This window comes from Chrysemys picta, chromosome 11 (genome assembly GCF_011386835.1).
Source record: "Chrysemys picta bellii isolate R12L10 chromosome 11, ASM1138683v2, whole genome shotgun sequence".
NCBI lineage: Eukaryota > Metazoa > Chordata > Testudines > Emydidae > Chrysemys > Chrysemys picta.
In genome coordinates, this window is record NC_088801.1 from 55,728,568 (window position 1) to 55,743,696 (window position 15,129).

Below are 15,129 nucleotides of genomic sequence, written 5' to 3' on the forward strand. Positions count from 1 at the left end.
CTCACTTGACACAAGCACCTTTAAAAATGTTCAGTTTATGTATGAAGAGTTGGAGAAAAGGCTTCATTTTCCTTCACACGGTCAACCTCTTCTGAACCCACGTCCCTGCAGGGCATTTTAGTAGCATGATGCTAGTTTCACAAAGCTGGTACAATGTAAGCAAACTCTATGGCAATGACTTAGTTATGTTACTGCTCGTTAATTACCCTGTGAAGCTGTTATTATAAACTGTATCCTGTCTCTCTCAACTCTGTGCCATGATTAGTAATACTTATTGTTCTTGCACTGTTTTTTACAGTAGGGGTATTTATTGACATCAAGAGGATTTGTTGCCTGTTTTAATCCTCTGGTTATAATAATGGATTATGATCAATTATTGTCAAAGTTTTTCTGGTTCTGATATATCACTCAATGATACAGGATGGTTTATATGCTTCTTCTTATAGACTATATAGTATGTTCTAGAAATTAGCTCTGGTAAAAATAAGAAAAAGCTCTACATGGCATTTCTGAAATTTATAATTATTGTTAGACAGAATGGCAGATGAACAGTTTAGTCACTCATAACATTTTTAAATCAGGCTGCTTAAAGGAAGAAGTTAGAAGCAATTTCAGTCCATACATATCATAGTGAGGGGTGCTATGTTAAATCATACAATAGATAGAAATACATGGTTGCAGACAAGATCTGACAAGTTCAAAAGTATTATGTGTATTGCTGGTAACTGTGTTAATTAAAGGTCTGATCCAGCTCCCACTGAAGTTAATGAGAGACTTTCCATTGATAAGTACTCCACTCTACACTGTAATACAACTTCTATATAGATATTCAGAGTTATATTCAAACACGAATATTTTAAACACGTTAATGAACTTTTTCAACTAGTATGATTAATATTAATCACATAAAATAGACCTTTAGGTTGGATGGGTATAATGTGATAATCTAGCAGTGGTATTTATTTTGAAAGGGTGTCGAGCAAATAGTATATGGAAATTTTCACACTCACACAGAGCTAATCAGAAGGCAATTAAGACAGAAATATTAGAACAGTGCACTTTTGCATTAAAAAAATTATGTACAGATATAACTTCTAATACATGAGGTCATCCAGAACAAGCAACTAGTTACGATTTCAGAATGCCACTTTCAAAACGGAGCATAAATATTAGACTGACATGTAGGTTTGAGACTGATCTCCCCTTCTCCATTGCAATATGAAGACTCAAGCACTGTCTACACTGCAGGAAAAACATATTAGCCAAAGCTGTGTTTAAATATAGCTCTGCACCATTCTACATCAAAGGGAGAACATGTTTTAGCTTCAGAGTTCATTCTAAATTAAAGGGCTACATTCAAAGCTGATGTATAAAGTGATACAAATTACACATCAGTAAGTAGGAGTAAGGGTATCTATACTAGAAAAGCTGCATAGGTTTAACTCGATCAAGTCAAACTGGTGTGAACCTCGATTCAGGAAACAAGCCCTTGGTTAAGTACTTTAATGAAATCAGGATCTTAAACAAGATTAACCATTTATAAATCAATTTAGCTCATGTTAGTAATTTAGCTCAGTAATTTACTGAATTAATCTAATGCAATTTAAAGACTAAATAAATTTAGGTGCCTGTACAATTCAGATTTACACCAGTTCAGTTAGATTGATTTCAGTTTTGATTCACAGATTAACCAGTGCAATTTTTCTAATGCAGACAAGGCCTTTAGAGGTCAAGAGTCATGAAGAAGGTGTAAATTGAAATAGAGTTGGAGCTAATTTAAATCTGCACCTTTTGTACATACTCCTGGTTAGCTGATTTTCCAGCTATGCTCCTTTCTTTTGTGCACTCTCTGTGTAAATTACTTAGGGCTTGTCTACAGTTAAAGCACTACAGCAGCACAGCTATACCGCTGTAGCGCTTCAGTGAAGACACTACTTACGCAGATGGAAAGGGTTCTCCCATGGGTGAAAGCCACCTCCCCGAAGTGGTTGATCAGAGAATTCATCCCTTGACCTAGCGCTGTCTACACTGGGCGTTAGGTTGGTTTAACTGTGTTGCTTGGGTGACATAGTTATACCGACCTAATTCCCTAGTGTAGATCAGGCCTTAGAGTCCCATAGGGCATGGCTACACTTGCAAGTTAGAGCGGATTAAAGCAGCCCCGGGTGCCCTAGCTTACTACCTGTCCACACTGGCAAGGCATGTAGAGCACTCTGACTCCAGGGCTAGAGCGCTCCTGGTACTCCACCTTGGCGAGAAGATTAACACTTGGTGCGCATTGGCTGAAACGCCCAGGCGTCAGTGTGAACGAGGTGTTGCATTAGCCTCCGGAAACGTCCCATAATCCCCTTAAGTCAAGTGGCCACTCTTGTCATTGTTTTGGAATCACTCCAGGCATGCTGATATGCCCTTTGAAAGCTCCATTTCTGACAGCCGGCATGCTTATCTGCTCCGAAACAAATCATTACTGTGGAATGCTGTGTGTGAGAGAGAGAGAGAGAGAGGCAGGGAAGGGAGAGGGGGGTCTGTTGCTGTCTGAACTTACAAGACAGCATGCTGACATGCTCTCAGCCCCCCAAAAACCCACTCTCTCTCCCTCCACATACACACAACACACTCCCTGTCACATTCCATCCCACCCCCCTCATTTGAAAAGCATGTTGCAGCCACTTGCATGCTGGGATAGCTACCACAATGCACTGCTCTCTGTAGCTGTTGCAAGAGCTGCTAATGTGGCCACGCCAGTGTGCCTGCAGCTGTCAGTGTGGACAGATTGCAGCGCTTTCCCTACTGCACTCTAAAAAGGCTGTTTTAACTCAAAGCGCTCTACATCTACAAGTCTAGCCATGCCCACAGATTCAGACGCACTTCTGAAATGGCTCTGTAATTTTAAAAAAAACAAAACAAAAAAAAACCTAGAAACTGTAGATTTTGCTTAACATTACCAAAAGCAGCATTAATTTATATACAGAAAGTGACATACCAATCAGATACATGTGACTGATCCACTGGATCTAGAAAATCACACTGATTGAAGAAAAGCAAAATATTTTCAAGTGGAAGCTTGAAATCTAGTTTTTAAGAAGCAGCAATCAGAAGGCTTGGTTTAAATAAAAGTGATACACATGCATTTATTTGACATACATAGCATGCTGGCTAAGAAATTGTGATTGTTCTGTTGAGTTCACAACAGAATGAATACAAGAAAGTGTGTAGCAGTAAGAACTTTAAATGAAAATCAAAATACACAACATGCAATTATTTTTTTCATTTACTTACTATATCCAATGGAGTTTTGTTTCCAATCTGATTAAAAATGGTAATTAGTATAATTAAAACACAGAATATGAAAACATTTTGGTGCATTACAGATGTTTCTTTTTTAGTTCTTTGCTTTACAATAAACTGCATTACAAATATTTCTTGAAATTTGTTGCATGAAATAGGTCTCTGATCTAAAGGTCTTGATCCTGCAGGTGTCTACTTATATATGTAGCACTTCTAAAGCAAACGGGACAACTCACTACTGAAAGACTGGGCCCCTGAATATGTACAATGTGGAGTCAAACATTTTCTTTACTGGAAAAAAAATAGAAAAGTAGGGGGGAAATACTATGGAATACAGATCTATCACTAACCTGTTTGTTCAATGGGTACTGCTAGAGATATATGCTTAAAATTATAAAAAATGCTTTTTTATGCTAGCAAAAAAAAAAACTTAATTGTTTTTATATTATCAATGAACACAGAGAGTAAGCAAACTATTAAAAAAAACTTTGTTAAGAAGCTAGAAAACTCTGTCAGCAACCCAATTATTTCATTAACTCAATCACAGAAATAAGGACGTTTATTTACCATTGGATGGAATTTGGACTTGACCTAAAACTAGCAATAAGAAATCATTTTAATGGCTGTGTTACAGGTGATAATTATGTTGCCGATGTGCTATTTAAGGACACATTTTGATTCTTGCATGAGATTTATACACATAATTGCCATTTGTGCTAATGGGAGTTCCATGACTCTCTCCAACACACAGCCATGCGCTAATAGATTCTCCGTAGACTCCACTCTAAGCAAAGTCACACTAGAATCCTTCCTGTTCCACTAAAAGATTAATCATCAATATGGTGATGCAGGAGACATTGCTAACTGGTGGTGCCACTAGGAAGCCTGAATGATGTTGAATAGCTATTGCAATTGCAATTTGAGTCCAGTCAGAGAAGAACAATTCATATTACTCCATTTTAGATATTGTTTAATAAAGTTACTAATTAAATTACACATTAGGACAGTGAAGTGACTCTAGTGTATTTCCCAGTTTTGTTCCACAAAAAAAGAAGGTGAAAGTGGTTGAGGTTTAAGTTTAATAAAAAAAGCACAATGAGCCACAAAAGTTTCCTGTGCTCTAAAATGTACAGCTTTGAACCTTGTTTCCTGCATGGAAAGTCAGTTTCAGTTAATGTTAAAACCATGTAGTTTTACAATGTTGCCTTCCTAAAAACCTAGCTTTCTCTTTGTTAAATACATGTGAAGAACGAATGCTCATCTGCAAGTTGCCTTCAGGAGGGCTAGAATAGAGATCATAATTTTATCTTCATTATAGTTCTTTAAAACAACTGCAGAGATGCAATTATATGTGTTATGCTGCAATTTTCCTATCATAATGAACTCAGGTTATGCAGTAAAACACTGTTACACCGTTTCGATTTCAGTAAGGTTCTATGCATTAACAAAAACAGATTTACTAACCAATCTTTAATCCAGCAATAATTCTACGTATTCTATTTAACGCTGTTCCTACATTTTATTAGAGTCCTTGGCACATATCCCACAGCTCTGTACATCTGAAGAAAGGAGATGGCAGGATATTGCTGCTGTGGGGATAGGAGTCTTCTGTCATTGATTTGTGTTATTAAAGTTGGGCAGATTTTTTTTTTTTAATTACATGACATGGTTACAAGTGATTTTTTCCCTCTGAATTTCAAGCTTTGATTTGGGACAAAAGCGAAGGAATTAAAACAGCTAAAAGGGAATTAAAGGGAACAAAGAAGGAAATAGAGCAGTGAATGTGAGGTCCTAACATTACAGCAATCAGACAGTTTAGAGGTAGACATGCTGCTCCTTGAGTCACCAGGAAGGTCAAGAAGTCTGACAGCCACCCACCCACTCAGCAGTGCATATACATTCCAGACCACAAAGAGATACAGGCAGTATTGGCCTGGGTATATGTATGGCTACTAGGTACTCTGGGTACTCACATTAAATAAATATCACTGCCTATATTATTTCGGGTTAAATAATTTGGACTGACTTGGATGATAATCGTTTTTTAAAAAATGCTGTAGGAATTTTCGTTTCCCTTCCTTGGAAATTTTGATGTCTCCAGACAGGGCTCAGCATGACTGTCACTTGGTTTATGAGCACTCCCTCTCTTAGTAGTAAAGGGCATTTTTCTCCCTCCATTTTATGCCTAGATTTGTGTGGTGATGGTAGTTGGAACTACTCTTGGTTAGTTATGGTCACATTCCAGCAGCCTGAACCAGGTATATGCTCTTTTGTCAGAATACCTTATGCTATACCAGTAGATCTTTCTTATTGTTAGAAATAAAGGGCCCCATTATTAAAGGGTGAAAGATGATTTCAAGTTACTTCAATAGAACTAGGATGATTTACACCAGTTGAGGTGCTGCCATCCTTTTGCCTTGTCCACACAGAATCCAATTCTTTAATGTACTCTTCACAATACAGTTTCCAGGGGAGACACCGAAACCCCTCTTTTATTAAAAGCCACTTTTAAAAGAAGGATTAATGAAGCAGAGCTGGCCTCATACAGACCTCCTGTATACGCTCCTGATGTTTACACTTGCTTCCACAATGCACACTTTTACCCAAAATGATGCCCTGGAGACTGCTGGACTCCAATTTTTAAATATCCTGACAACAACTCGAAGTAAAGTGCAGAATGAGGATACTTTTCCTTCTATACACCTCTTCTCCACCAAGGTAGTAATACCAATAGGGTCAAGCTCATCCCTGGTACAATCCCTTGGCTCTGGCATCCAGCCTCTGACTCCAGCTCCGGCCTGAGCTCCAATTCCTGAACGCTGACTCCAGCTCTAACCACTAGACATGACCACCCACGTCCTGGTCTCTGACACTAAATCTGGGATGGTTAATGTTGTGTATTTGGTTGTCGTGGTTTTTGTTCCTATGGCAACTGAGTTAGATTATTAGGGGATAGCCAGCCAGTTCCAACTGGCTGGCCAGGTCAGTGAGTGTCTATAAATAAATGGTTGCTTTGTAAGCTTGCTGTTCTCTGGTCTCAAGTGATTTCTTCCTAAATCTGCTGCCCCCAAGGATATGACAGTTAACAACTCCGGTATCAAAGTCATGAGCAAGTTACTCTAGTCATCCCAAACAAGTGCTGATAAAGGCCTCGATGCTGGATACACTTATGCATATGCTTCATTTTCAGTTCATGCTTAAATTTTCCAGAATTGGATCTAAAATCTTGACCCTTGAAGAACCAGAGTGGGAACTGCCTCCATTTAGGGCAGTCACAGCAGGGGTGTGCCCACAGTAGGTAGAACCGTGTCCTCATAATAAAGAGGTGGAGACGCAGGCAACAAGGAAGCCCAACAGCTGCATCTGTACAAATATCTGAGTCATGGCCAGATGTGGAAAGGGAACTTTTGAATGCTTATCCAAACCAAACATGAGGTTAATTTATCAATAATAATTAGCCTCTACTCCCTGCTGTGATGGATGGATGATTGTTGATAAGGGATATATAAAATTAGCATTAACCATATGACCGATTTACTGGGTTAATGATTTTAGCTTCTTCACATACCAGGTTTACATTGTATGTCCTCTGCATTCTTAAGATGTTTTTCTGAGCGTAGGGGCTCTCTCTCACACTTCAACAGACTGCCTCAGTTAAATGAAAGAGACATATCGAGATCTGACTCTTCTATTAGATGTGATTTTCAGTGCAATGATGTTCTCATTCCACCCTCAACTGTATTACAGTTGCATTAATTCACTTTCTGCCTCAGCCAAAAGGTAGAATTCATTTGCTGACAGAACAGAGGGGATAATAGATTACAATAAAAAAGAATAATTAATTCTTGTGGCCAATCAAAATATTTCACTGCTGCAGAAGGACATTTATTTTACAGGCTCTAAACCTACATAAAATCAAAAGGATTTAAATGGCTTTCCAGATAACACTTTAATGTGAAATTACAGTTTAAATTTCACACTTTGCACATCAATTCAGATTTTACATTAATAGCCCATTTCAGTGAAATATTCAGGTTTTTTAAAAACACCAATATTAACTCAGTGATGTTAATCTCACCATGACTCCAAAATATTAGGTAGTGACCTCCCTGAATACTAAAGAAATCAGTCCAGATTTAAACAAATGTGTAGGAAAAGAGGTTATTTTTAGCAGAAAGAAAGCAGATGGGAGATACTGACACACATTTACTCAAATATGTGTGCCTACCATTCAGTCTTTTATGGCTGGTTACAGATGGAGATAGAATTCAGGTATCCACTCTCATCCCCATTCGTTTAGCTGCATGATGTCATTCACTGCTGTACAGATATTCCATTAACATCACAGATGATGTAAGTGTCATCAGCTACAAAAGCCCTCTGGATTGAACACTATTTCAGAACAAGATATTATGATAGCGGGTGACCATGTAAGCTTTATCCGACTGGGTCAAAAGATTTGCCTTTTCACTATTAATCCCCTTCTCTCCTAACTACCCCCATTCACACACAACACTCAGTTCACTCCAACTGGTGTGGGAAGATGTAGGATTTCCAACTCCATGCCCTGGGGCAGGCAGATACTACACACAGGATGTCATCACAAAGGATGGACAGGTAACATTTCCATGCCACCCTCCCTCCAAGGTTCCACTGTGGGGGAGGCAACGTTAAGTCACGATTGACTAGCAGCCCTACCAGTTTAGACTGACATGGGACTATCTCCCAGCTGCCTAGGGCACACCCCTCTCCAGCTAGCACCTCCTACTTTGGGGCCTGTGGTGGAAGAACGGAGATCGTCATGCCTTAATATGCCCACAGTCTTTTTGCCCCACCCAGATGTACTTTCCAGTATCCAGAGCCCTGCTTTACGTTGGGAGAAGCTTACACTTCTGAATAAAACGCATACACACACATATAATGCTGTGAATCACACATTTTAATTGTAAGGTTGGACATTTTTCTAAAATCACCTTCCTGTTTGCAATGTGAATACTGAGGGTCTGAGTTTCTGAGGGCACTACAGATCACTGATGCTTTGAGGATAGAATCTCGCCCTCAGTTATACATGTGCAACCTCAACCTTATAGAAAAGCATAATTGTGAGCAGAAATTAACCTTAATTATTTAATCTTAATGAGAGCTGAGGGGGCTTCTTTGTTCCTAGGATAGGGTCCACAATGAATTACAGAGAAGCCAAAAAAACATCATATTCCATGGACAATTATCCTTTCCCCAACTGAAACCAAGGAATTTTTTTAAATAATACTGATAATAGTGGGATGCTTAAGAAAACATGGATCAGTTCTACTAACTAATTTATCTCCATTTTATATTGTCTCTTCCCCTTTATATCTTTTAATTAAGAAGTGACTAATTATTTGAAATAGGATTTTTTATATACAGTTTTGGTCAGAAACCTCCATAAAACAGAAAAACAAGAATATAATCAGACCTTTGAAAAGTCTGATGAATTGCAGAATGCTTGAAGCAAGCAACCCTATGCATCAATCCACAGATTCAACCTTGGGGTTAATTAGAATTGAATGCTTCCTGCAACATTAACTAAGGAGTTCTGTAACAGGGTGGGTAGCCCAACCCTTCAGACATTAAGAGTCAAATCACCCTGTTTTGTATCTCCTTCCCCCCACCAGGAACACTGCCCACACCAGGACAAGTGCTACGGGGGGATATATTTATATTTTCCTCCATTTAGTGATGCTTTCGGCTTTGGGACTGCAGGGTCTGGGCACTCTCCAATTCTCTGTCCGGTTCGCTAACCATAATAAGCAGATGATCCCTTTCTTCTAGTGTTGTCTGATGCTCCTCAGCAAGATCACCCCTTTCCCTCAGGGCCACCTGCCTGGCCGCCTCCAATGCAGCCATTTTCTCCTGGTACTCCTCTGTCAGAAAGATCAGCCTTTCACTCTTCTCCCGTCAGCAATGTGTCACACACAACAATGTGTCTGTGAACTGTTCGTACACGCTCCTGGCTGACGTTTTCTGCTGCTTGACTTCTTAGACCCAAGTCTGCAGCTGTCCTGCTTTACTCAGGGGAACTTTCAACTCATTAGCCTCCTCCTTCATTCTGTGCTTCAGTTCTTTTACTCGGTACCTGATCCTCTCCGGCTCATCCTTCCAACGCAGTGTCATCTCCCGCACCTTGGTCAGGGAAATGATTTGTCCCTCTGGAGCTGGCAGCAGACTATAGCATTCCCCTATCCTATGGGCTTCTGATGCTACAGAATGCTTCTTGACTTTTTTCTCCTTAGGCCTCTCTCTTGGGAATCTGCTGCACCCTCTCACCCTTGATCCGTCTAGCCAAGGATTATCTTCCTTATTCTGCAGGGCTTTCCTCAACTGCTTCTTCAGAGGGCAGACCTAATGTGCCCAGCCTTTCCACACTTATAGCATTTAGGTTGCCTCTTCCCCCATCCTTCAGCATTGCTCTGATTCTGACCAGATCACCTCTGGAATCAGGTTGCCATCCTGGGCATTCAAACTGTCTGTCCTCGTTTCCCCCACTAGAAACAGAAGCCCATTGCATACCTCTCCAGCTGATCACGTGCTGTTGATTTTGCTGGGCTGCTCACAGCACGTCCGGTTGTCTGCTGATCCTGCAGAAGCTGCAAGAGGACAACCTGGATTTGCTGTTGTCACACCAGATACTGCAGTATTTCTTCCATCTTGCGCTCCAGCGCTACACCATTGTTGCTTCCCTCCTTGACAGGAAGGGGTTCAGAGATCCTGGCGACTGCACTAATTTGTAGCAGTGTGGCCACTATTGCCTCCTGAGCTCCCTGTCACAGACAGGGGTGCCTCTGCAGCTGTCCATCCCTGTTTTCTCCTTCATGGGGCTCCTTAAACTCCACACAGTTTAAAGGAAAAAATAAAATATTCCCCACCTGGTGTCCAATTTATTTAGTCCTGAGACACTCACTGATCCTTCTGACCCCAACGTGTCTCTTTTCCCTTAGTTGGGGAGTTCCTTGTCTTCTTTCCCAGACCAGGGCCACAGTTCAATGTCTCCACAGAAGTCAGTCTTGCTTCCTGCAGCTGCTTCTTCAAGCCAGCTCCCACTTCTCAGGCTTCTGTTTTCTGAGCATCCCCCACTCACTGCAGCTACCTGCTGCTCTTTATAGGGAATTAGCAGCCCGCACACAGGTCTATCTCCTTTAATGATCAGGGTTGGCTAGGCCCGGGCCCTCCAGCCATTAAGGGGCAAGCCACCCTGTTACACGTCCCTATTCTTATTTATGGTAGAGGAGATGGTCAGATTGGGCATGATTCTAAATCTCAGTCTAGGATGAAGAAAATAGTTTATATTTTCTTTCTCTCAAATGAATAAATGGAGGGTGGAAGAACAGGTATCAGAATTTGACGACTTACTCTTCCTCCTTGTGTTACATGGAAAAGGAGGGGCTTGCAGTACAAAAAAAATCATGGATGGAAATGAATAAAAATTAAGGGCTGATTTGTTTAAACTAAGAAAAACCGTGGCAATCTGCTGCAGTCAATAGCTAAAATCAAGGTTGTGGTTCCAGACAAAATCCTAGACACACCTCTCTTGTTGAAGGCACACTAAATTATAACCAAACCGTGCCAGGGTCTCCCACCACACACACTGCTGCTGTTCCTTTTCACCTGAACTGTATAGATTCATATCTTAGCAGACACACAATCTTCTACCACATCTCCATAAAATAATCATGGTACACGACAGCAGTGATGATTTTACACTGGCCCCTCTGCAAGTCACAGCATAGTGGATGTGCTGTGGATGGAACTGCTCTGTTATGGCCACTCTGGCTTACGCTACAAACAGCACCAATGAGGCTGCTATAACCCTTCAGACTGTCTTAGTTATTTCAGGGTCCATTTTGGCCAGGGGAACAGCCAAAGATGGGCAAGATGCAAAGGTGGCGCAAAGCCCCCTTTGTCTTCTCCCCCTTGCCTCTGGGAGGCACAACATAGAATCTGACCCAGTGCAGCCCTAGAACTCAGACAAAGGAGAATGAGAGATCAGAGCAGAATACGTTTGCTTTCCTTGCACATCTGTGTCATTTCTAAATGAAAGATCCACACAAGGACAGCCTCCCAAACAGGACAGGACACATGAGAACATTGCTAGGAGGAGGCGCCAAACAAGGGAAGCCTGGCAGCAGTGACTAGGAAGAGGGGACATGTATGCTCACAAATTAAGGGGGGGGGAGTTAGTAAGGCTTAATGCTCCACCTAAAACTTGGACTTAGCGCTGCCATAGGGAAATTTCAATTTGGAGTTTCCTTGCTTTTGTGACTTTGATGTAGACCATCAACACAATTTCACATATGGCAACTATGATTATTACTATGCATATTATGAAAAGTAGTCCATGTGTATTGTGCAGTCATCCCTTTCAATACAGAAATACTTTGGCCTATTAAGCAAACCCAGGAAGCAAAAAAAGGTACTAAAAAGGCACCAGATGCCTCCATTTTACGGGACTGAGTATATATAACATTTCATTTCTCAACTTTAAGCCATTTTTGGTGTGATTAGAGCCTGCAAAACATCCAACAATATTAATAAAGTCTTCATCATACTGCAAATTTCAAGCACTTCAGCTAATCTGCATCACATGCTACTCATTTTTACAAGTCATAGCTTTTTATGAATTCACACTATATAATTTTCTAGCAACTCTGCTTTTTTGCTGACAAGTACACCTCTACCCTGATATAACGCTGTCCTCAGGAGCCAAAAAATCTTACTGCGTGATAGGTGAAACCGCATTATATCGAACTTGCTTTGATCCGCCGGAGTGCGCAGGCCCCCCCCCCCCCGGAGCACTGCTTTACCGTGTTATATCGGAATTCGTGTTATATCGGGGTAGAGGTGTACTTTTGTGCAGTTGACAGTAAGGAGTGTCATGCTACCATTACTTAGCTTCCTTAGATCATTCAGTTAATGTGTTATCTATGATGAAGAACCACATAAAAAAACACATGTAAGTAATGTTTTGACTGCAATCAAAACTCAGCAAAGCCATGCAACACTTAGGCTCTGATCCAGTGAAGCATGTAACATGTGCTTAAGTCCCATTGATCTTGTGTGTTTAAGTGTTTTGTTGAACAGAGATTGGATTAATCACATATTTTATAGCTAAGCAATGCTTAAGTACTTTGTTGAATTGGAGCCTTAAAGCAAACACAGACCACATGTTCAACACCACCTAAACACAAAGACCCAAACTCTGCCTCCATTCCTACAGGCAAGGACATTTCTAATCAGAGATAAACCCATTATGGTTCCCCTGTGCAGGGGAAAGAGGCTTCGAGTCTGTATCTCCTGCAGTCCTCCTTAGTGGCTCTTTTCATAGCAATGCAAAAGGACAGCTGGGACTGGGGCACATTCAGTATGCCCATGACTTCATGGATAAGATATAACAACTAGCTTTGTGCTCCATGCCCCTGGAAAATGGGGTGGGAGAAAGGGAGGAGAATGCCACCTCTCTGCCCCCACATGAGGGCCATTTACTCTGGCTTTGTGCAGGGATCAAGGATTTGTCTTGAAAAGGCCATAACAATGCCAAGTTACATCTGGTTCTGAATATTTGTCTGTAGTGTACCTTCCTCTACATTTCTTCAGCATCGTGAACATCCATGGTGCTCAAACAATAACAATTCTGTAGAGTTCATAACATGCCCATGAACATCTTCTAAAAATGGAAGTCTTAGCACTGATTGAGCTGACTCACCAATTCCAAACACTGTCTATGGCCATAAGCAGCAGCATAGTGCACTGTGTTGTACCCTTCTTTGTCTTGGATCGATGGATTGGCATCATTTTGAAGCAGGAACTCTAGACACCTGTGAATAATTTACACATTTAAATTACAGATCATACCATTTAACAGAATCATCTCCATTGCAACTATGAGCAATACTAAAGCTTATTTTATAAAAGGCTGGCTATTAAATATCAGAGGGGTAGCCGTGTTAGTCTGAATCTGTAAAAAGCAACAGAGGGTCCTGTGGCACCTTTAAGACTAACAGAAGTATTGGGAGCATAAGCTTTCGTGGGTAAGAACCTCACTTCTTCAGATGCAGACATCTGAAGAAGTGAGGTTCTTACCCACGAAAGCTTATGCTCCCAATACTTCTGTTAGTCTTAAAGGTGCCACAGGACCCTCTGTTGCTTCTGGCTATTTAATGTTATATTCCCTACAGAATCGTATTCACCCACGAAAGGTCATGCTCCAATACGTCTGTTAGTCTATAAGGTGCCACAGAACTCTTTGCTGCTTTTACAGATCCAGACTAACACGGCTACCCCTTTGATACTTACAGAATCTTGTACAACACAAGAGTTTTCCTGCCTTAAACTTCTATGCAGCAATATCTGCTGGTCTTGGAGTAGCTTGTTTGATACTGTGACACTCTGTATCCCAAAGCAACACCATGACACCCCCATATATACCATGATTATATGATTATGGTATGTCTTATATGAAGTATGTCATGTAAAGTATCAATGGAAAAGTTATGATTTGCTGAATATGATTACCCTATTTGTATGCATGTATCATTTTTGTATCTAAAGTTATGAATATTGACTATGTACCAGTATTTCAAATGTGTTTGCTCCTGGATAACACCCACAAGGTAGTTTACATCCAGTGTAGCCAGTACATTGTGGATGAACCATTCAAGGTGATGGCCCATTAAGAAACACAATAGGCCATAGAAGAACCTTATCTCCACCTGATGGGCTTTCCTGTGGACAGTTCAGTCAGTATATGGATAATGTCTGCTATGACTCATCAAAGCATGCAAGGGCATGTGACTAGATCATGTGATACTGGACTCCATCTTGTACTTGTACTTTTCTACAAACTGTGCTGGAGACTCTGCTTGGAAAAATGAAGTTCCCTCCACATGGAAGAAGCTATAAAAGGGGGAAGTGACATAATCACTTGTCCTCACTCCCTCCTCCCCCCAACTCAACACCTGGAAATACCTTAGGAACAAAGACTGAACTGGGGAGGTGGTCTCAGATGGGAAAGGAGGAATCCCAGCCTGTGTATGGAAGACTGATGAACTGTTTGTACCATAAGGGTGAGACACTGCTTGATTCAAATCCTGTCTAGTTTATAGGACTTAGATTGAGATTTTGTTTTGTTTCTTAGGTAATCTACTTTGATCTGTACACTTATTACTTATAATCACTTAAAATCTTTCTGTATCTAATAAATCTATTTTATATTTTACCTAAATACCATGTGGTTTGAGTGAAGTGCATGAAAAAATCGTAGCTCAGTTAACAAAAACCTCTGTATGTCCTCTCCACATTGAGGGAGGAGCGCACTGGGTAATAAACTTACACTGCTCAGGCTTTTGACCAGGGCAGGATGGTACAGTTCTGGGGTCCTAGGCTGGGGAGCTGCGAGGGAACTGGATGGAGTCTCTCTATTTGTTGGTTCGTGAGTGGCTGGAAAAAGCATTCATGTAACTCAGTTTGTTGTGTCCCTGCCTGTAAATGTTTGTGTGAGTGCAGGACCAGGAGAGGTCTGCAGCTTGTCACAGCATCATGGTGAGAGGGGTAGCCCATGCTGGTGCAACAGAGGGCTCAACAGTACACCAGTTCCAGGTTGCACCTCAGCAACGCCCGTCAGAGATAGTAACAGATCTGAAGTTCAACGCAGCCAGTACTGCCACTATAGTTTTTAAGATACATTTCTACAACAAAGAGCCAACAAGAAAATTATGTTTAACTTTATCATGGGGTAAATACCTAGAACTAAGAAAAGTGACAATGTCATCACATCTGTTAGTCTTAAAGGTGCCACAGGACTCTCTG

General features: G+C 40.9%; 1 protein-coding gene across 17 annotated transcripts in view; it reads right to left on the reverse strand.

The window, feature by feature from the left end:
- The window catches only part of ANKRD44 (ankyrin repeat domain 44), a 213,070-nt gene that overhangs the window by 40,907 nt on the left and 157,034 nt on the right, over positions 1-15,129 (reverse strand). For 9 of the 17 annotated variants that reach the window (XM_005294288.5, XM_024110784.2, XM_005294287.5 and 6 more), the window contains 2 exons: positions 13,028-13,139; positions 3,280-3,306 (listed from right to left, as the gene is read on the reverse strand). In XM_005294288.5, coding sequence (XP_005294345.1) covers positions 3,280-3,306; positions 13,028-13,139 — 139 coding nt within the window. The remainder of the gene's footprint in view (positions 1-3,279; positions 3,307-13,027; positions 13,140-15,129) is intronic. The other 8 variants (XM_042851682.2, XM_005294289.4, XM_042851683.2 and 5 more) reach the window with 1 other exon arrangement.